This window comes from Paramormyrops kingsleyae, chromosome 23, assembly GCF_048594095.1.
Source record: "Paramormyrops kingsleyae isolate MSU_618 chromosome 23, PKINGS_0.4, whole genome shotgun sequence".
NCBI classification, from domain to species: domain Eukaryota; kingdom Metazoa; phylum Chordata; class Actinopteri; order Osteoglossiformes; family Mormyridae; genus Paramormyrops; species Paramormyrops kingsleyae.
The window spans coordinates 14,145,704-14,168,056 of NC_132819.1; the positions used below are offsets into that span (position 1 = coordinate 14,145,704).

Genomic DNA, 22,353 nt, shown 5'->3' on the forward strand with positions numbered 1-22,353 from the left:
CAAATGGCAAACAACTGGGCTAGAATCCCACACAGAGCTTTCCCCACACTTCTTGGTTAGGCTCTATGCTCTCTGAAACCCAGTGCTGGATTAGTGAATGGGATGGATGGATGGATGAATGAATTAAAATGTCAGACTCGAAAGGTTACAGACAGATTCAGATAACACTGTACCCCATTGCACCGTTTCAGAGTTAGGCATGGCAATTTGTGTTTGCGCTACAATATTTCCCCCCTAACTGTTTGAGCAATCTCTCACTCCCATGGGAAGCTATGTGTGCTAATTATCAGCCACAACATGGGGTAGACATTTCACACGCCAGGTTAACTTTCTCTGCAGTCGAATTCGGCGAGCGCCTCTCAATTTGCCCTCCGCCGGGAAGCCCTGCAGATAGCTGGATCAGGAATAAAAAAATAATAAGAAAACTCAACGCAGGGAGCGTGGAAAGCGGTAGGGAGGCTGTGAAGGAGGAGGCGGGATGACAGCACAGTCAAACAACAGTGATACGCGGCCGTTGTAGCTCTGGGACTGACACTCTCACTGTGACAGATGAAACAAAGGCAGAGACACATGCTGCACAGCCAGCCACATGCCCAGGGACACAGTGCCTGGTCCACTGCACACTGTATTATAAAACATCATCTCCCCCTCCTCAGACAGGCCACAGCAGGGCGGGGCCTGCAGAAGGAGAGCAGAAGCCAGCTGATGATGCATAAAAGGCACAAGTGTTCCACTGGCAGAGGAGAGGAGGGGAAAGGAAGGGAGAGGAGCCCCGCTTCCTGCCACATTACCCCACGCTCCTCCCCGAAGGAGCTGCCTGTGTGGGTGACAGTCCACACGGATAATGATGGAGGCGCACTGCATCTATGAAGGCTTCTCCAAAAACATTCAAGATAAAATCAAGGGAAGTAACGTTATGATACATGAAGCATCTCTCCACTATTAAAGCCATTATGCTGGTCAGGGTCACAGTGAGCTTGGAACCTGCCCCAGACAGGGCACAAGGCTGGGGGATTCCCTGGATAGGATCCCAGCCATGACAGGGCACATACACACACTCAGGCAAGTCAGAGATGCGCTAGCCTAACTGCGTATCTTTGGACTGTGAGGTGAAGTTCCACACACTAAGCCAAGGACAGATCAGAGCCCCTAATCTAGGATGTTTGAGGCAACAAAGCTACCCACTGCGCCAAATGTAACCTAACAGTACGTTTGACTCAACTTTTGAGGTATAAATGCACCCATTTTACGAATGAAGCAGGCTTGCTTATATCAGACAGTTATATCAGTCAGTGCAGTGCAGTCTTCAGTATTCTGCCAGCTGCTCATTGGCCTAAGCAACAGTCAGGTGACATCACTCCTATAAAGGTGCCACCCCACACTCAGTGGCAGCAAAGGGATGACACAGAGCCAGAAGCTGGAGGTTCTCACCTAAGCACATCTGACGAGCATAAAGGCTCATATCAGATTTTTTTCCGATTGACAAAAACCACTTTCCTAATCAAAAATGCTGTCGGCACTCATCTATCCCCGAACTTTTTGGATGAACACACAGTGTTCTGATGTTAAGCTCATCCAGACAAACTGTGATGGAGAACACTCTCAGTGTACTGTGCAGTGCAGCTTCAAGCATATCGCTGGTACACGGAGCACATGGCAAACCCATAAGCATGAAAAAACACTCCATTTCTCACCCGTTATTTATTTAAATGTCACACATAATGACCGGTATGACAAATTCATGGCTGATAATCCCAAGACGTCCATCTAGGATTGTCGCTGCGCTACTGGCCTGTACTGAGCCGTGACATTATGAATATGCTAAAATGTGAAGCCAATGTCATTATTTAGGGGGGATTTCCATCACGCCCCAAAGTGCTTTTATTCATCACCATAACTAGACTGCAGGCCGGTCGCTGGATCCCATCACACAGACACGCGGTGATCATATGATGCAGAAGCGGTTTCCGTAAGCCAAGGCGCTGACAGGAACATGCACGGCTACGTCTATGATGGATGATGCTTCTGGCCAGCGAATGGGCTTCCGGAAGCTTGGAGACCGATACTGCGCCCTGGCTATCAAAACGTGAACAGGAGGCAAACGACATCACGGAAGCAAGTAACATGGAAGGCAAGAGCTTCACCTGTCCGCTCCCAGGCTGCTGGTTCAGCATGAAGAACTGGGGGTCACTGCAGGACCCCCGTGCTAGAACCCTAAACTGATGAGCCCCAGCAAATGACAGGCAGAAGAGACGTGTAAAATCAGATCACTTCTAAATGTGATGTAAGCGCAGGATGCACGCATCAGCATGTCCCGCTCATTTCCCCGTTCCAGAAAAATAACCAGAATTACAAAAGACAGCCAGTTATTCTCTGCTGTGCGCGGCGGCGGGGAGAGTGACCCATACTTTAGCGACTCCCAAGAGCCGCTGACTGGACCCTGCTGCAGAGCACTTAAGCGCTTTACGTGCCTTTTCCTGTACGATAAAGCTGAGCGCCCCAGCGTGACAGCAGCGCGCTCGCGTCCCAAGTGTTCTCACCTGGCCGATCGTTACTTCAATGCCAAGAGATCAAAACCCACCGCTATCACGGCACCGGGCACAAACATATAATTAAACCCTTGCCCATGAACAGAGACAGGGCCTCTTCAATTAAATCAAGGGATAGAGACAGCTGAAAAAAAAATATGAGGCAAAACTACTCCATCATCTGACTTAATAAATCTGCCGGGGCCAACAAAAGCACAGTATGTTCCTCTCAAGAGCGGCCCTGATCTATCCTCCTGTATGGGTTCACACAGGCCCAGCACTTTACTCTGAGAACACAGCACGGGATTCCCAACATTTGTTTTGTATCAACGACGCACGGCAGCAGACTGTTACAGGGAGATATGCTTTTACCCCGGTATTCAAAAGCAGACCAACAGCATCACTGTCTTTATGTAAACTGAGTATTTTACAACTTTTATGTGAAACCGACAGTGGTAATATTTCTGCCACGGACCCCCTCCACTGACGGAGCCCCCATGAGCCCCACTAAACCCATCGAGCCGTAGCTGCCTCCTCAAAGGGCCGTTGGAGTCAAAGTCAGAGTGCTAAAAATAAACCTTGCATCCCATTTACAATTATGGTTCATGCCCGTTTCCAAGGAAACTGGCATGATATGATCATTAAGACAATGATCAGTGCAATAGCGAGGGTCTCCCCAGCATACATCTTTTAATGCTACATCTGGCTGCAGTCACCTGTAATCAAGCGCAGGGCAGACACACATTAACGGAGCACCGCCTGTGGCCTCCACGTCATTCAAGGCACAACAAAAGCCAGAATTCATCGTTCTATCGAGGATACGGCCTTCACTTCTAACAGTGAAACACCACTGGTGTACATTCCCTCCAAAGCCCCCCACGCTGTGTAGCTATCTGCTGCCTACTGATGTCGACAATTTGTTCAAAATTTGCCCATATATCTGAAGAATGCTTTTAATAAGTGACTTTTCCTGAAATAACAAGCTGATTAGAAATAAATCTAACTACCATCTACTGGCGAATATCAACATAAACAGAAGCAGCTAAGCCCATAAACAAAGTACCTGGGAAAATCTTCCCCTGAATTCTTACACACTGAACCCATAAATGGCCATACAGGGTCTGACGGCCATCACACCACTCCTGTCAGCGCTGTACCGTGGCAACGGTCCTCATTCCAGGCCGTTACCTTGGCAACTTCGAAAGGGGAAGGTGTGCATTCCCTTAATTCTGTGTGGGTACCCAAATAACTGAGGAGGTGGAGTTCCTACGTGCCCGAAAACAAGAACAGACCTGGCAATATGATGCTCAGTCAAAGTGCATCTGTAAAGACGCCCAAATCAACAGACAGATACTCTACAAGTTGTTTTTCTTGCTTCTGTAAACATAATGGAGAGGGTGGCATGTCGCTGGGCTGGAGGGCCCTCAGGGTGGCTGTGTGTGGGGTGAGCTCCCATCTCACTCCCTGATTGCTGGCCATGCACAAGCACCCCCGTGGGATGCGCCCTCACTCTGTTGCTTGGCAGGCTCTCTCTGTTTTGCCATCTAGATGAAAAGCGCTCTGTGGGTGGCAAAAGTGACTCTCAGTCCTGGCCGTAGTGGGCAACTAAACTTGCTCCCGACTGCTGGCTCTGTCCTCACAGTTCTGATCCACAGCTTCAGTCTTTCGGACTCTCAGCTTGATGCCCCAAGGCTGGACTTCACAGTATCAACTAACTGACATGTCTTTCTTCATAAATGTGTAATTAAGTAACTGGAATATATGAGACCCATTTCCTAAAAGCACCTGTGAACACACTGCTTTGTGAGCGGCAACATTATCACCAGTGTTTGTCATCACCAACTTTAACACACTGTTTTAATGCTGCTGTTTTCCGTAAACTTTCAGGAAATAGGACAAGTGTGACCTCACTTGGTGAGCTTTTTACAAAGAAAACTGGGATAGCTCGTGTCTTAATGCCTTTGCATTTCTCAGCACAATAAACACCACGGTAATATGCAGACATATGAACAACACTCAGTGGGCGTCTGTTGTCAAAAACAGCTAAATATAGGACTGCTGCTAACATGCTCTCAATGCCCCTTTGTTTATATGGCGCTGGCTGATACATCACTGCAGGCAGAATAAACCACCTACCTTTGGTGTTGACCATCTTTGAAGTGACTTCTAGGGTCTCCAAGGGCTCGCTGGCAATGTTCTCCAGAGTGACCAGCAGCTGCTGGCTCTCCCCATTGAAGAGCTGCACGGACACACTGCTGGACGGCTCTTCCCCCGAGGAGGGCTGCCGGCTGTTCGCCGACCTACAGATGGACAGAGCACGCCCTGAGAATGCGGCACCTCTGCCACCCACCTCAGCAGCAAAAGTTACGGCACTCTCACCTCTCGCTGAGACGATACATTCATGCATTATTAGAACTCAGCGAAACACTTTCAGAGCAATTAAACCTGGACGTTAAAGCAAAGAGCAACTTCTCATGACGGTTTTCTTGGATAAGTCGGCCCCCAAACTTTCTGCCACATACTTCAGAAATCAGATGAAAGAACCGTGCAGAGAAATGTGAGTGACAATCCATCACTGTGAGCTGGGGCACTTCTGTGAACACCCGACATCAAACACAGACCTCTCAAAGTAAGACAATGTTGCATGAAATATGACACAAGGAATGATGCATTCCATATTCTATTCTAGTTTTATTCTATTATTTTTTATACTTTTGTCCTGATTGTATGCTTACTTGTAGACTTCATGCCACCACCAGCACCAAAATAAATTCCTTGTACTTTTTGTACCAATTCTGATTTTCGTAAGACATGCCAATGTTTCTCGCTGCAGAAAATTTTTACCAAGTTGTTGAGAAAAAAAAAATACAAGTGTTAAAATACAAGATGCAATATAAGCCAAATTTCATATTAAACGCCAGCCAGGATAAGGTTTCTTGACAATTCAAACAATTTTCTGTGAATTTTCCAAAGGCAAACAAGCAGCGAAGGACAATTGACTGACATGGATCAGCACCAAAATGTCGCCTCTCGAAACTGCGATAAGTATAAGGAAGAGATGCTGCTACATCATACAGGAGCACCTGTAATTACCAAAATTATGAGAGTAAACAGTGATTGTGTTAATGCAACCAAAAGGTAATTTAAAATTGTGTCTGCAAGCCACAGGGCTGTTGATAGAATAGATGTGAGTGATGTGAAGTAGCTGAAATGATTGGATCCCCAGGCCATCATGGTCTAGTCCAATCAGATGTGAGACTCAGAGGTTGCCTTGCACATACTTTCCAGAATCGGCTTCAAACGGGTCCGTCGTCGAGCCTTATTACACAGCCCAAAAGCATGTGCCGCTCATTAATTAAAACCTTCCCTTTTCCACAACGGCAATTTAAACAAACGGCATGAGGTCAGCGCGTTCGCTGAGAGACTAGCATCTCTGCACAGCAGGCCTCGGCACGTATGAAGACGGGACACGACGAAGGACGTGATGGGAGGGCACAGCGGCACAGGGCGTGAAGGCAGAGCACAACTGCATGGTCGTGGAAACTCTCACCCATCAGTGCTGAAGCTAAATTGCATAAATTGATGTTTATACAGCAAAATCTTATTAGTCCAAGGCGAATTTAGGTTAAATACCCAACTTGATGGTGGTACACCAGGGCAGTGCAGGAAATTTAAAAAATATTTTGAGGTTCAACTTTTGCCACCACTGTCAAAATATGGGGGCATAAAATTTTGGGGGTGTTTTTTTAGAAATAGTAATTTATGCATAAAATTTCAATATTTAATGTGAAAATAGCCCAGATTAAAATGCATACAGTAATCTCCGCCTTGTGGCAGTTGCAAAGAGAAGTAAGCAATCATCTCTATGCATAAAGAATACCATTTAATCTATTTAGGTCTTTATTGAGCTCTTAATAGCCTTTGTGTATACTATGGGTTGCATGACATAACTGTACACTTTAAAACATCCTATGTCATGAAAGTCGAGTTGATTAATTGTTGATGACATCATTAATAAAACCACATTTCTGGAACAGGGACAATCTATATTTGCAAAACAATACATATGCTGACAATAAATAGCTCATATAATATCTTTGACATGGAACAGAAATATAGAAATGTCAGTCAGTCAAGATCCGGCCTGTAAACCTGTCATAAGGTGCTTTCCCACTGAAACTCAGAACCCTAGTTCCTGGTTTAGAGTTCCTAGGCCGACTCCACCAGGAATTTTTATAGCTCTTGGCCATTTTTCTGCCAGTTTCCCACTACACAACAAGAACTGCGACCTTCATGCTAAACAGACATGCAATTTTCTAAGAAACTACACCGACACCGCCAAACAATGGAGGATAAACAAGTTGCTTTTGCTAATTGTCAGTTACTGGGTTATTGACTGCGATCAAAATAGGACAGTCATTTATTTGTATTTCATTTATACAACCTGTGACTAGAGATGAAAAGGGTATGAAAATTTAAGATCACGATTATACTGATCAAAATTATAGTGTTCTCAGTTATCAGTATTATCGCAGTATTGTTCAAATCTGTTGAAAATGTTTAAAAAGCACTGATACACAAAAAAATAATTTGAGTTTTATATTGAAAGCTGTAAATAAAATTAGCATCACAATGTGCTTTTTGTTTGCATGTGCGACAGTCAACCACAGCTTCAATGATATTTAAAATTTTAAACGGTAATACTAACTGCCTGGAATTTTACTATGGTTCACTAGCCTTACTTGCAACGTGTTTGTAATTCATTAAATTCTGAACAGCTGACTGATCTTTTGTTTGCCACAGAATAAAAAATGATGTAGCGTCATTGCACTAGTAAGTTTCACCAACCACTGGCATTGTGATATTAGACAAAAGTATATTGGTATTGATAGAATTTCCCAGGGCAGAAATACGGAGACAAGCAGAAAGGTATTCAACAGCATCTGCTTTCAATTTGAATTGAGGTACAAATATAATTCCATCTGCTCAACTTATATTCCACTACTTCAGTCTTTTTCCTGCAATACTCTTAGGCGTCGATTTTGTTGGTATCATAATCACACGATCAGCGATTACTCTCAAGCTTAAAGCCTCATCGCAGAGCAGTGAAGTTGACTAGGCTGCGGAACCCCTAGTACATAGTTAGTCCTGCGACAACGGCTGATATTACACCACAAAACTGTTCCAGCACAACTGATATATCAGTACCCAAGGCAAATACAACTGTAGCCATGTTGCCTTCAGTGGCCCTCTGCATGCCGTAATCCGTTGTATTGCTGTTAAAGTGCAAATCCCTTCTATTGCGCACTGTTGCAATACCTGTCAATCAACAAGTTATTGTGTTCGGTACGTTCAGTTGAAGTGGTTACTAGGCAATTCTTGCGAGACTCATAAGACTCATATTATATGATTTAATTTATTAAGGTATTATTTCTTATTTGAAATGCAAACAATTACATTGCTGGCCACTGGTATCACTGATGTACATACAGCTATATAAACTTGCATTCCCCAGACCCTATTTTTCGCATTGGATATGTATATTTTAGTATATATATTATATATACACACACACACACACACACACACACACACACACACAGCGCATAGAAAGTCTTGGGACGCTTGCTTAGTTCAGTAATTGTGTTTTCTAGATTTATAACAAAAAACATTTTTTCCTTCATTTTTTTTGACAAAAAAACACATTATATTAGAAATAACCAATAGTTTTAAGTACAATTTATAGTGCTAAAAGGGTTCTTTTGTGTCATAATGGGTGCTTTTTAATTAGTAACACCTTTGCAATAACACCAAACATTTTTGTTTATTTTCCCTTTGGGAGCCACTGGCTACAATTCCAAATAATAGTAAAATGACAAAAACAGAACTGAATGTGTCAAAAAAAATATGACACTTAATAAAAAGAAAATGTATGTGCAGAAGACGTGTATATATATTGAGCATGGTTTGGTCAATGGACTTTTGTAATGAGACCAATATATTTGCAACATTTTTACTGAATTAAGCAAGCATTCCCAGACCTTTCAAGTTTGCATCTTTAACCATCCTGATGCCCGATGATTCCAACACAGGAACACCTGCTAAGGGACACTCACCTGTACATTCACACGCCGCCACAGAATCTGGAATCTGCCCTGCTGATTGTTTTGCAAGGGACGTGGCGAGTGGCACAGCGCCAGAAACCAATTTTTGTTTCATCATATGCAATCGTCAGAAGCCTACAGAAGCACCGTTTATGATGATTGGAAAAACACTGCTTATGCATATTTCATTTTGTACTTTAAATAGACTGCCTTCCATTTCATTCCCTCAAAAAAGCAAGAAGCAAGACTAACAACAACCTAAATACCTAAGTAACAGAGGAACACCCAACAGGAAAAGACCCCCTTTCGCTCTCCCTCGCACATGCAGACTAACTTATCATAAGACAGGTGAGGGTGTGGATGTCCCGGGAACAAGCAAGGTCAGCCGACAAGCTTTTTATTCACCGGCAGTCATTTTACAAAGAACATAAAACATTCTTACATTTCCTGTCTCAGGAAAAAGCAGACCAGTCGTGTCCCAACCTGTTGACCAATAGCAAAGCAGCAGCTCTATTCCCCAAGCTGGCCATTCCTGTGACCCTCTAAAAAAGACCCCATTCCATCTCTAGATCACATGCACAGTAAGGCTGGGCAATATAAACACCACACTAATTTATCATCCCTGATGATGAAATTCGCAAAGCAGGGGGACAAATCACAAAGCATGCAACAAATGAGTCCAATATTAGGGCACAGCATTTTATTTTACATTATGGGTGACAAATCTACCAGTAGTGCCCAACCCGTGCCCTGGAACGAGTAGTGAGCAGTCGGAGGAAGATAAATAAATAAACACGACACATTGTTCTGGTGGAGATTTCTAGTGTTATACCCTATGACAAAAGAGTTTGTTTCTGTATGGTTAACTTATTTAAAAAGGCAAGGCATTACTTAAAAAAGGAGAATCCTAAGGGAAATGTAGGCAAAAATTGAGCCTTGAATAGAAGTGATTACCTGAATGATATTGTGATAATTATTGATATCGACTTGTGAAAAAAAAATACCATAATAAAATTAATTTTGCCATGGTACCCAGCCCTCATCTACATATGCCTATGGGGCTATGCAGCCGCAGGCCAGTCAGAGAGCCCTAGCTGACCACTGTCCACGGTTAAAAGTGCCTACAATGAGAACGAAAGCCCTGGAAATGGACTTTGGTGTAATGGAAGAACCGGGGTGGGTAATCTTATCCAGAAAGGACCATTGTGTGTGTGAGGTTCGTTGAAACTCACTAATTAGATTGGACTGATTGGCTGAAGAGTCCTCACACCTGGATTTGAACAGCTGACCTAAAAGTTATCCCAAAATCCTAAATACACACTGGGCCTTTGCGGAAGATTTGCCACCCCTGTGAAGAAGGTTGCCTGGTCTGACGAATCCCCGTGGACAGTTTGGTAGACGTCGAGCATCTGTGTGATGTACTGGATTGACAAGTCAAATCCACAGTAACGCAGATCCTTAAACAGCAGAACTTGATGCACTCACTGTGTCATGACAAATTACTTGTATAACCATCATTAAAATTATCTGCTATCTATGCCATGTAGCCTTTCTGCTGGTTTGTATCTGACGGGATAGCCTTCATTTACATGTCATATCGATGAGTCCTGGCTACCCAACACCCTATCGGTGGTTCGTGGTTTTTTCCCCCCTCAGAAAATTCTGGCAAATGAGGCCCCAGTCCTCTTTACTCCTGGCCATTTCCTTTACTAGAGTTACCAAATGTTGGCTTACTCTTAGGGGTGTAACGATTCTCCAAATCCACAGTTTGGTTCATACCTCAGTATTGTTTTTTTTTTTTTGGCAGGGGGAGTTGAATAAGGAAAACAGAGGGGAAAAATTCTGGGGGTTATTAACAGAACAACACTAAAGAGCATGTTAGATTACCTTAACCACATAAAACCACTAGGTAACCACATAATATCATAAATAAAATTAAATTAAAATAAAAAATAAAATAAAAATAACATACTCTACTGGATAACCAAAATGTTCCCACATTTATGACCTGAATGTGCCCAGAGGCTCAGTAGTCTCAAGGTTTTTATCCATCTTGAGCTAATAGCTTTTACCGCAGGTGCAATCACTCAACCATAACAGGACCAATATAGTCATGTGACACATGCAGTTGGAAGGCATAATATTTACAAAATATTCAACTTGCTATAACTTTAAATAGAATAAGTATTTTAAGTGATTTACACATGTTATAGTGCTAATAGTGAAATGAAAAATGAATCTTCTAACATTAGCAACATAATGAGAGTCAACAGGCTGCAGGAACAACAGTGGGTTGGGTTTGGGGGCTGGATATTGTGGTTCCATCCTCCGGAACCGCCGCACAGAATCATAATTATTTGTATCACGGCTTTGGACTTTCAAAGTCATCACATCACTATTTGCCTTCTAATATAACCCCAGACCTTGACATGCTCTGTATTTTATCATGATAGTAAATGTTATTTACACCATGTGGGGGTGGTCATAACGTCTTAGCTCATCTGTGCACAAAACAGATACGTACAATTAACCTCAAACCTTCAGAAGCAACACATGTTCACAAAGGGAAGTGATTCTGCTCAGGTACACTGGACCCTTAGCGACGTTTAAGCTGTGTAAACTACCATGTTTATGTACAGTGACTAATTAAATTTTTGCCAGAGCTCGGGATCAGTATGAAAATGAGGCATTAATAAACCCTACTTGTGAGTATCACATACTAAAACAGCAGAAGATGCCTCATAATTTGTGAAGTGTAATATGCACTTTCATTAAATCATAAAACCATTGTCCCAAAATATTATTGTAACAAGTAAGTGTCTATTAATCACCATGATATGGCATCTACTTAAAATTCAGATGTGCTCTTATCCCAGTTACGGTTCTTTTCTTGGTCAATAAATCCCACTCTGTATTAATTCTGAAATGGGTATGCACTCTGGCTCAGAGATGACATTCCGGGTTTTCCACATTTACATGACAAACATAACTTTTAGAGAAGGCCTTGCTGATTGCAATGAGGGACAGGGATGTTACATGGGGATGGAGTGGTATTTAACTCAGAAGTGAAGACAGTAAAGGTCATAACCTTGGTGGGTTACCATCTATGTGGTTAGAAAAAAAAATTAAATCAATGGCCATTAACCTTCTGCATATTTTAAATGCTTCTCCAGGGAGACAGAGGCAGAATGACCTTTGACAGTCCTGTGAGTAACACTGCAGATATTAACAAATCACATTCCCTTTAGGGAAGACACAGCATCACCCATCGCCAGCCCTGCCCACTCACCGTGGCAACGATGTGCTGAGCTGCAGACGGGGCAGGGCAGGCACCACCTCGACAACGCAGCCGCTGGTCTTCACACCCGGTAGGCCATCCAGCATGCAGTCGCTCATCACCCCAAACACCGAGGTGTGATACCCTGGGAACACAGTGAACTTATGGGTTTTCCATATACCACCACCACTCTTTCTTACATCCTTACATCTCTTACAAACGTCTTCCACACAAGACTCATACATACAATCAATAACAATAATAACTCTAGATAAAAAATGACCGGGAGTTATTTATTACAGCAAAATATCACACCGCCTGCCATTAGGCACAAAATATTGCCAGAACTTTATTTAGCAGACAATAATAAATTCCCAATTTTTTTAAATCAATAATATAAGTGCAGTAAACTAAAGGATGAGTAAGAGTGTTCTAGAAAGCGCATTTTCAGGCACATTAGCAATGACAGCCGAAAGCTCCTGCAAGGTCTGAAATGTGTGCGCAGCTGGCGCTCAACTACTCTAGGCCGCTTCCAACAGCGATGGACACGCCCCAGTCCTGTGCAGCCTATCGGGAGCAGGAATGCACCATGCGCTGTTACAGAGAAGGATTACACCTTGGCCAGCGTCTCAGGCTGCAGGAAAACACAGCGGCCCGAGTGTGGGGGGAGGAGGCCGCCACACAATCTGCTCACTCGCTGGTTCATTAGTGTGAATGGCTGCTGACAAGCATCACTAAGTCAACTAGTAATTCATACATCAGTCAAGCCACCCCTCCGCCGATGCACAGGAAAGCCCCCCCTTGCAATCTCTCACACGGATGTAATGCTATTACTAGCAATTACAGTCATGCACTGTACGATTACTATATGACTATGGCGATTACCCAAATGAGCGAGCTCTCCAATGGGCCCTAATGAACACAAGATGGCACCCACAATAATCTCATAACAGTGCATGTCGATGCAGACGAGATAACTCAGACTGGTCCTCTCACCGTCATCGCCAGAAGGGCTAAAGTGAATATTAGAGTGAGGCTGTGGCACCACACCAATCAGGAAGGGCGAGCAGACTCCCTGTATCCTAGATCTGATAAACTTTATACCACTCTGTGTCACACCTGGCAAAGGCTTCATGAGATGTTACAAAGTCTACCAGAGTGCTAAACTCAAGCACAGTGAACTGTAATACAGCAAATGTACACTACTAACTATTCCCGCTATGGTCATTCATTTGCCATGCCCACCCTGTCCTATGCAGGGTTTTAAGGGTCCAGATGACCCCATATGGTCATCACCATTACAGGGTATACAGATAATCCTACGTTACTGCACTGTAATGCACTTACATTATATAACGACATACTGTGAATTAAAATAAAAAAAAACTACATCAACACTGTAGTTACTACACTTCTCTAAACAGTATTACTTTAAAACTATATTCAAACAATAATATTACAGCAATACGATAAAAACAAATTCAAGAAAAGATCACTGAAAAAAAAATCGCCAGATACGTGTATTAGACAATACAGAAAATAACAAGAAGAAACCAACTCTGGCCATAAAGACCAGATACTGTGAGACACAGCAGCATCCCATAAGCCAAGTGGTTCTTACTCCCTCACATCACAAAACTCAGGTACGCGCAAGTCACGGATCAACTGTGCACATTAACTTAGAACAACACTAAAAAGTATACATTACAAAGATCTTAAAACTCAACGTGAGGCTGTGAAGTCAGTTACTGTACTATCCTGCCTCCGTGCAAACTGTTTACACCAGTTCGGTTTTCTCTAAGCATTCCATAAACAAATGAAATGAACTCTTTAATAAATTCAGCTAAAGCCAATAAAGGTTAACTGACAGGCACCCATTTCACCTTGAAGGGGGGCCGAAGGATGTTTGACTCACCGTTGACTGTGATGTTCCCTGCAGTGCGGGGGACCCCAACCAGGGTAACCGGGTACAGGCCAGACTCCGCGGGCAGGGAGAGGGCAGCCGGCAGGGACTCGAACTCCACCCCTGACGTCAAAAGACCCTGGAACACAGCCCAGCATTACAGTTAACAGGCCATTCCACAGCTTCACGTCCTGCACAGTGTAGCAGACATACATTCAAATTTAAACAGTTACAAAGGCTTCTTAGATTGCCTCCACTGAAGGGATGCAAAAAAATAAGGATTATGATTCCACTGATATTTATTTCTTCCTTCCATCCATCATTGCTTTTCCAGTACAAGATCATGCTGAGCTGGGAGTCTATCCAAAAAGCAGGGGACAGCATGGATGGGATGCCAGTCCATTAGTGTCAATATTTCAGATAAAGGCCTGTTTTAATGCCTATTTCAAAATCACAAATGCCTGTACTATTTAAATACGGCATAAAAAAAACATCTAAGTAAGACAACACTGTCAGATAAGACTTTCTTTGAATAATTCAGGGCCATGCAGTCAAACCATCTGCGACATTTGCACATTAAAGGCACATATTTTTTGTGTTCCACACAAACTGATATAGATTTGAGTGTCATGAAAAAAGGATGAGATAATCCATTATAAGGCAAACACGACAGAACATTACTTTGAAGGAGGTTCCAATTAAACAAGAAATTAAAAAGGGTGGAGTGGATATTGCATGAAAGAGGCAGAGCAGATTATTATTGAGATTGCACATCTTTGAAATAAATTGCTCTGATCAAAAAAGGTTCAGGTGAATGAGTTTAGTAGTAATTACAGATGACATATACTCCATTCTCTGGGAACTGTCAGATCAATAGGTACATGAAAAAACTAAATAAAATGAAAACCTGACACAAAAGTTAAGGTTTATAAAAGATAGCCATTAACCTTGAATCTTCAGAGTCAGCCTCATTTCCAGATAGATACCTTCTTGTGCACATGAGAAAAAAAAATCAAGTATTTTAACGGAGTGAAAAATAAATTAAATGAAATTAAAATTAAAGTAAAATAAAAAAATAAAATAAGCAGTGTTACTGAGAGAGGCTTTCGTGCTCCGAGATTCCCAGCATGCTCCAGTGCATTTGGCTCAAGTCAAAACATGAAGGGCGACTGGCCAGATCACCTTTGGGATGTAAAAGGAGCTGGTTAATCTGGCAGCATAAGATGACACCAGATGCTCGATCCAGAAATGCATCATCTTCCAGATCTCAAGCTGCTTCTACTGTCCTTTTCGCGACTGCAAACTGCACAAGGCTTTAAGATTGGTGTCAACCACACATACACACACACAAGGCCATGGAATACAGAATGTCCTAAGCTGTGCTGCAGAGGATCTGCAGAAAGGCTCCTAAACCAAGTCTATGCAGACTATACAGATTCACAGACCACATAAAGTATGTGAAATAAACTATATGGCTTATCAGCTTAAAATTACATAAAAATTCAATAACCAAATAACTAGACTAGTGATCAATATTAAAAAACAAACATATGCACACATCCATCTTCTACCCATCTAACCATTTATCCAGTGTGACATAGGAACAACCTGGATAGGATGCCAGTGCTTCACAGGGCACATACATGCACACTGCAGACATTTAGAGCCAGTAGTTCACCTAACAGCACGTTTACTTTGGACTGCGGCAGGAAAGCAAAGAACCAGGAGGAACCTCAAACCAACACCAGATACCAACTCATCTGGCCCCACTGGGTATGACTCGAACCCCAACCCTGCGGGTTTGAGGCACCACACTGCACCACCGTGCCTCCTTTCTGGTAAATGTGATTCCAGTGTGCAGCAACTGCAACTGACAAGTTCATAGTCAATGAAAGAACCAGCCAGATTCTACAGTTAATGCTACAAAATCCAAAACCAAAGTCTGCTGAGTTACTGTATGAAGTTCGCGACCCCAGTTAGGACTTTAGGGTTTTTCTACTACCCTATATTACAATCAATATGGCTTACTTAACTCCTCCCCGTCTCTCCCTGTAGTCGATGGCATTTCCCTATCCAATCCCCCTCTTGACAAGGTCCTTCTCCACTATTCTGCTACAGAGTTAAACAGCCAGGGTGTTCACCGTGTGCCAATAGAAAACTTCTATGTTGGAAGGCAATGCTAACACACAAATATTTCACTGCTGCATAAAAACTTCTTGCCATATTGTCGAAATTCAATACATTTTTTTCCTCTGATGGCAGAATTACGAAACGGTCATGGCAGCATCACTAAATGCCACTATAATTATTATGAAATGGCCTAGCCTGCTGTTACACTCTGATATCTTTGTTATATTTGCAATTAGCATTTTTTTTTCCCTGAAAAAATGACAACTTTACTCATGCATGCTGGTTGTGCAGCGCAGATGTCCAGATGACCTTTTGACCAAGTGTCGCTGTTAACACCCAGGGTATGAGCTGTTCAAATCGCAGCATGATTACCGATGAATAAAAAAAAAATTATAATTAAATCCAAATCAGATGCTTCTCACAAAAGTTATCTGCAAGAACTACCCGGCCCTACCACATAGGGCCATACATCACTATGTGAGGTCCTGAAACTGAGTCACATGTACATATTGTCACGGTAGCCGGCGGGTGAGTGGTGAAGCAGGAGAGTCCAGCCGGTGATTCGAACAAACATGGTTTATTGACGAACACTAGTGACGACACCATAACAATACAATGACGGAACTGGGGACTACTGACTTAGACACGGACTAAATACAGGAGACAGGCTAAGGGTAACGAATCACAGGTGAGAACAATCAGGGAATCACACGGGGTAACGAGGTGGGCGTGGCACACATCGGGATCGAATGGAGCGGATCGTGACACATATTACTACAGAGAACAAAAAACAAACCTTGCCCAGGATCGGAGGTTAGGTAAAAAAAAACACCAAATCACCCCCATGTAATGTTTCCCCCAGATTATTTTCACTCAGCAATTACGTGATACAAATGTTTTAAGTACCTTTCTGTATGGCTGTTATTATGTTTCATTATTGGGGTTACAGTCCTTTCTGTAATGTTCTACACATCTGTCAGGATTCATGAATCATAATGATTCTTTACTAGGATATAAAGAAAACCATACAGTCTAGAAAACAAACCGACATGATAAAAGATATTAATGTTCATAATGCATCAACATCTGTATCCAGGACTCGGATTCATCTATTTAGTTCATGACTATGTATAAATACACATTTGTTTGTGACAATTTAAATATTTTCTGCAAGATTTAGACAATTTTTAATAGCAGTAGAACATATGCATCTGCAATTGCGTCTTTCTGTTTGTGCTCAAGTTAACATCATGGTCTAAACACCCCCTTGTAAACAAATCATGCAAGTAGTTGTTCATTTCATTAGATAAACAATGCTCCCAAAGGTAAAGACAAGGGCTCACCATTTGGGAGGGTGGGCTTCTGGAGCTGACTGTTAGCTCGGGGAACAGAGGAGGCTGTTGTCCCCCTTGGCACTGTGTCACTTGCTCTCACAAATGACTGTACAGGACAGTGTGGAAACCCTATGTCACGACCCGAGCTATAGCCACATGACCGCTCCGGACACAGATACATGGGTCATGCGGACGTCTGGATTCAGCAACTGACAGGGTGTGTGTGGGATCCAAGCATTCCGTAGCCTCAACGCACAACGGGGCAATAAATCTGTACACATTCACACATTTAGGTGATAGATGGAGCGATTTTAAAGGTTCAGGTGTCATTAAGGCTTGTCCAAATAAGGCTCTGGAATTGTTCACACATTCAGGGAGAAAACAGAAAGCATAAGTCAGGGAACAATCATCATATTGAAGGTAGTGACATTAACAGCAAGGTGGTAGTGATTTCTAACACCCTCCCCAATACATATGGCAAATAAATAAATAAATAAATAAATGAGCCAATGGTGCAGTAAAATTAGAAGAAGCAAATAGTGGTGGCTATTGGTCAATCTCTAAAAGCACTGAACTGCTTCATCTCTGTGACATTCATGAGTCTACAGGCACCAGCTCCTTGTTCCTCGTCTTGTAATCACATTTATCAGGATTTAGTCCATGACTTGGATATTAACAAGTCAGCACACAACTTCAGTCTTATTGTTCCAAAATCACCCTGATATTGACTTGCAAGTATGTTTCCCATCATCATTTTGCAGTGTGATCCAAGGTCTTTCTAGCTTTAACTCACAGGAGAATGGCCTTTCTACAGAATTCTGTGGTACTGGGTAGAATTAATGGTTCCATCTAGATCCTGATGCAGAACAGCATTCTCAATTCATGACACTACTATCACTGTGCTACACTTGCTTCAGTATTGATGGACGCAGGTATTTGGTTCAGACAAAGACTTCTACTTGGTCTATGAACTTAAAGATTACAAATGTGGTCCAAGTCAACCTTAAAATATGCTTCTACTCTGACACACGACCCCATTTCTGGGGTGAAGAACCTACAGTCGATGAACCTAAAGATTTCTGGATACTGTCCTACTGTCTGGAAACTTTTTGGTAAATTTGACTTCAGATCAGATTATGAAAGGGCACACACTGCTGGGAAGATTCAGAGCTTGAGAGCTTTGGTTTGTTGGAGCCCTGAAGCCATAGAAATAGCTTTACAACCCTATCCAGAGTAATAAGCTTCAACTTTTTTTTTTTTTTTTTTACAGGAGATCATCAAAAAATTCATTTGATCGCGGTATGATGTGCCTCAGGAAAAAGTGTTCTGACAACCTCCCCAACAGCTCAGCTGGCAAGAGTTATATTTATACTGGTCGAGGCGATCACGTTTCACTTGTATGGTAACGAGAGAAGCATCAAACTGGCATGATTCTTTAATGCCAGATTTCCCCTGTACATCAATATAAATAACAAAAAAGGTTTGACCGAGCTCAATGCAAAAAAAATGTAAAAGATGCTAAATCGAACCTATTTTAGCCTTTTCAAAGTACTGTGAAAACTTCTAAATATAAACCCAAAGATTCCACTCACTCTGAGGTAATGCTCTCATCGAAGAGATACGGCAACCCTTGTGACAAAACCAATTTCATCCCATGGAATAGACAAAGAATGGGGGGAGAGGGATGAAAAATAAAGATCAAAATCTTCGGCTCTGAGAGAAAACTGTCACGGAACGGCTATAAAACAGCATACGCGCACTTAGAGAGGACTGCCTGATGCATCATTCTGCTTTTGAGCAGGCTTAGATGGGGGAGAGAGGAAACAGCCATCTCAAGTTAATGGTTTTTCACTTACTATAATGGGGACATTTTTGTGCTGACAGGATGGCAGAGAGAGTGTAAAAGTTAACAGCACTACAGGGGTCCTGCTCATTGTCATTGTGTGACATGGGGCAGGTGGATTTTTTATACTATATCCTTCATATTTGACTGTTTTTGAGGCAAGTTTTTCCAACATTAGTAAAAAATTTAAATGGCAATGGAATCACTCAACCAGAAGAAAATCTCTGGATTTGTCAACAGTGCTGTCTGACAGATGACCACTAGCTCCTCAGTATCAATCATAAGAGCACAGACTTTTACATCTGGAATAAAAAATCAATTGTTTTGAAAATAGGGACATAAAAGTGATAAACAATGAGCGGTAAACAACCCAGAGCACTCAAAGATGGCTTTGAAGAGGCGTTTCACTCTCACTAGCCACACATCAATAACACACAAAACACCTCACAGGCACATATGCTGAGCTTTTGGTCAACTGAGAAGAAAAGCTGGTTACAGAGTCAGTTAAATGTGCCTTTGGTTAAATGAGGCATGGTTACATGCAACCAGGAAATGGGTTCCTCCGTGGTGCTGGAAATCATCAGTATAAAAAGTTTGTCCTGCCAACAACTCTTGTTTTCATGAAGACATTATTTGGCTAAAACATGGGGTGAACCCAGACCCTAAATGATATGTGCAGACCATCTATTCCTGGTTGGGCTTGTGGGGGGGGAGGGGTTCTTGAAACCTATTCAAGGCAGGGACATTCTGTGTGGAATGGCATTCCATCAAAGGGCACACACAGGCCCATTAGCCTAAGTACTGGAGTACCCAAAGGTAACCTCGCACAACACAGGGAGAACACAAAGAGAGCAGAGGCCAAATTCAGCACCTCAGGCCTGGAAGAGTGAGAGGGCTGCATTACTCACAGTGCCACCCATTCGACTGGACAAACGATAAAGCATAATATTTGCTCAACCTTTCAAACAAGATCTGTAGGACAGGGGCAAACATAGAGATACAGAACAAAGTAAAAGTGGTTTACAGAGCTGCCATTAAGGAACCATTCTAAATAGTATGTATCTGCATTTGTACAACTTGCATCTGCATTTGGGACCAGGACCACCAGACACAAGTGAATTTGGATGTAGGGTAAATCTTGATAGTTATAGGGGAGAGGCATACTGTACTGACCAACAAATAATACCAAAAATATAAAAAATCAGAACACGTTATAATAAAAAGAGATTGATCTTAAATCTTACTAAAAATTAGGCACAATTGCACTATGAAATCAAAAGATGTGTGGCATCTGAAGCCACAACCAAATATGTTTTTGTACATTATCTCTTTCTGTGTAACGCAATCGCATAACACAGGTACTGTATCTAAAGCATACCTGCTTATTGCAGCTGTCCATTACATCTACATTACTCTATACCAGGGGTGGCCAATCTTATCCGCAAAGGGCCGCTGTGTGTACGGGTGTTCGCTGCAGCTCCCTAATTATATTACTAATTAAAGAATTGATTGGCTGAGGAGTCCTCACTCCTGGGTTTGGACAGCTGACCTAAAGGTCACCCCAAAAACCTGCATACACACCGGCCCTTTGCAGACAAGATTGGCCTGTATTACAAGTTAGATATGGATAGTGAGTCATTATACAGCTGGCACACTGCCTATTCTCCTGCACCAGTCACACTAAGCGATCTACCTGATAATGTCCTACTACATCTCTTCCAGGCGCCTCTTGATTAGTGCATATTATTTACTATGGCCCTCGGACATAAGTGCGATCAGTGATGACTCGATAGGATGCAAGTCAACAGACACCTGTCATAGAGCTAACACATTAATATGGTTTCATACCTGAGAAATGAATGAAAGTAAAAACTGCTGTATACGAACTATACTTCAGTTTTCCATTTCATTGTTCTGCTCCTTCATAGATCTTAAAATAAATGCCTGGAGGTTTAACATTCCATCAGCATTAACAAGATTTCAACAAGGAAGTAAAACAGTGTGCACTAAATAAATAAACAATTTAGTTTAGCTCCCATTCCCAGACAGTTTTACACTCACCATGTTCTCCACCCGCAGCTCAAAAGGCATGGGGTTGTAGACCATCAGCTGGACTTCACACACATCACCCTGCACCCACTGAAAATCTGAAGAATGCAAGGCACAAACAAAACAAGGAGGTTAGCATTAAAGAAAATCTTCATTTAGAGAGACCTGCCGGCCATATATGTACTACTGACCCACTGACTGCATTAAAGCACATTGGGCAAATGCATTTTTCCCACGACACAGTAAATAAATCAAGAGGAAGCTTGAATAGGATGGCATGGGGTCAGGCATTTAGGGCTAACCCCCAGTGCTAATGGATGATCCTTTCAATGTAAAATTGTTAAACAAAACAAAATTCAAATGAATGAGGGAATAAGCTTTAGAGCCCATAAGGTTGTCTGCTGCTTTCACACTTAAAGTTGAAAATATGCTGCTCAAAAAAATGAAAGAAACACTTTGAAAACATGTCAGATCTCAATGGGGAAAAAAAACCATGCTGAATATCTATACTAATATGGACTGGGTAATGTGTTAGGAGCGAAAGGATGCCACGTTGTTTGATGGAAATTAAAATGATCAACCTACAGAGGGCTGAATTCAAAGACACGCCGAAAATTAAAGTGAAAAAATGATGCAGCAGGCTAGTCCATTTTGCCGTAAATGGACCGAAACATAATATCCCAGAGGTGTTCTATTGGATTATTTCAGGGGAGTATGGGGGCCAGTCAATGGTATCAATTCCTTCATCCTCCAGGAACTGCCTGCATACTCTCACCACATGAAGCCGGGCATCGGGCACCAGGAGGAACCCAGGATCCACTGCACCAGCGTAGGGTCTGACAATGGGTCCATGGATTTCATCTCGATACCCAATGGCAGTCAAGGTGCCGTTGTCTAGCCTGTAGAGGTCTGTGTGTCCCTCCATGGACATGCCTCCCCTGACCATCACTGACCCACCACCAAACCGGTCATGCTGAACAATGTTACAGGCAGCATAACATTCTCCGCGGCTTCACCAGACCCTTTCATGTCTGTCACATGTGCTCAGGGTGAACCTGCTCCCATCTGTGAAAAGCACAGGGTGCCAGTGGTGGACCTGCCAATTCTGGTATCATATGGCAAATGCCAATCGAGGTCCACGGTGCCGGGCAGTGAGCACAGGGCCCACAAGACGACGTCGGGTCC

At 42.6% G+C, this 22,353-nt stretch overlaps 1 protein-coding gene across 4 annotated transcripts in view; it reads right to left on the reverse strand.

Annotated features, from left to right (window-relative positions):
• trappc9 (trafficking protein particle complex subunit 9) overlaps positions 1-22,353 on the reverse strand; it is a 194,831-nt gene that overhangs the window by 129,908 nt on the left and 42,570 nt on the right. For all 4 annotated transcript variants that reach the window (XM_023811873.2, XM_023811874.2, XM_023811871.2 and 1 more), the window contains 4 exons: positions 21,181-21,266; positions 13,825-13,951; positions 11,922-12,054; positions 4,665-4,828 (listed from right to left, as the gene is read on the reverse strand). In XM_023811873.2, the coding sequence (XP_023667641.2) occupies positions 4,665-4,828; positions 11,922-12,054; positions 13,825-13,951; positions 21,181-21,266 (510 nt within the window). The remainder of the gene's footprint in view (positions 1-4,664; positions 4,829-11,921; positions 12,055-13,824; positions 13,952-21,180; positions 21,267-22,353) is intronic.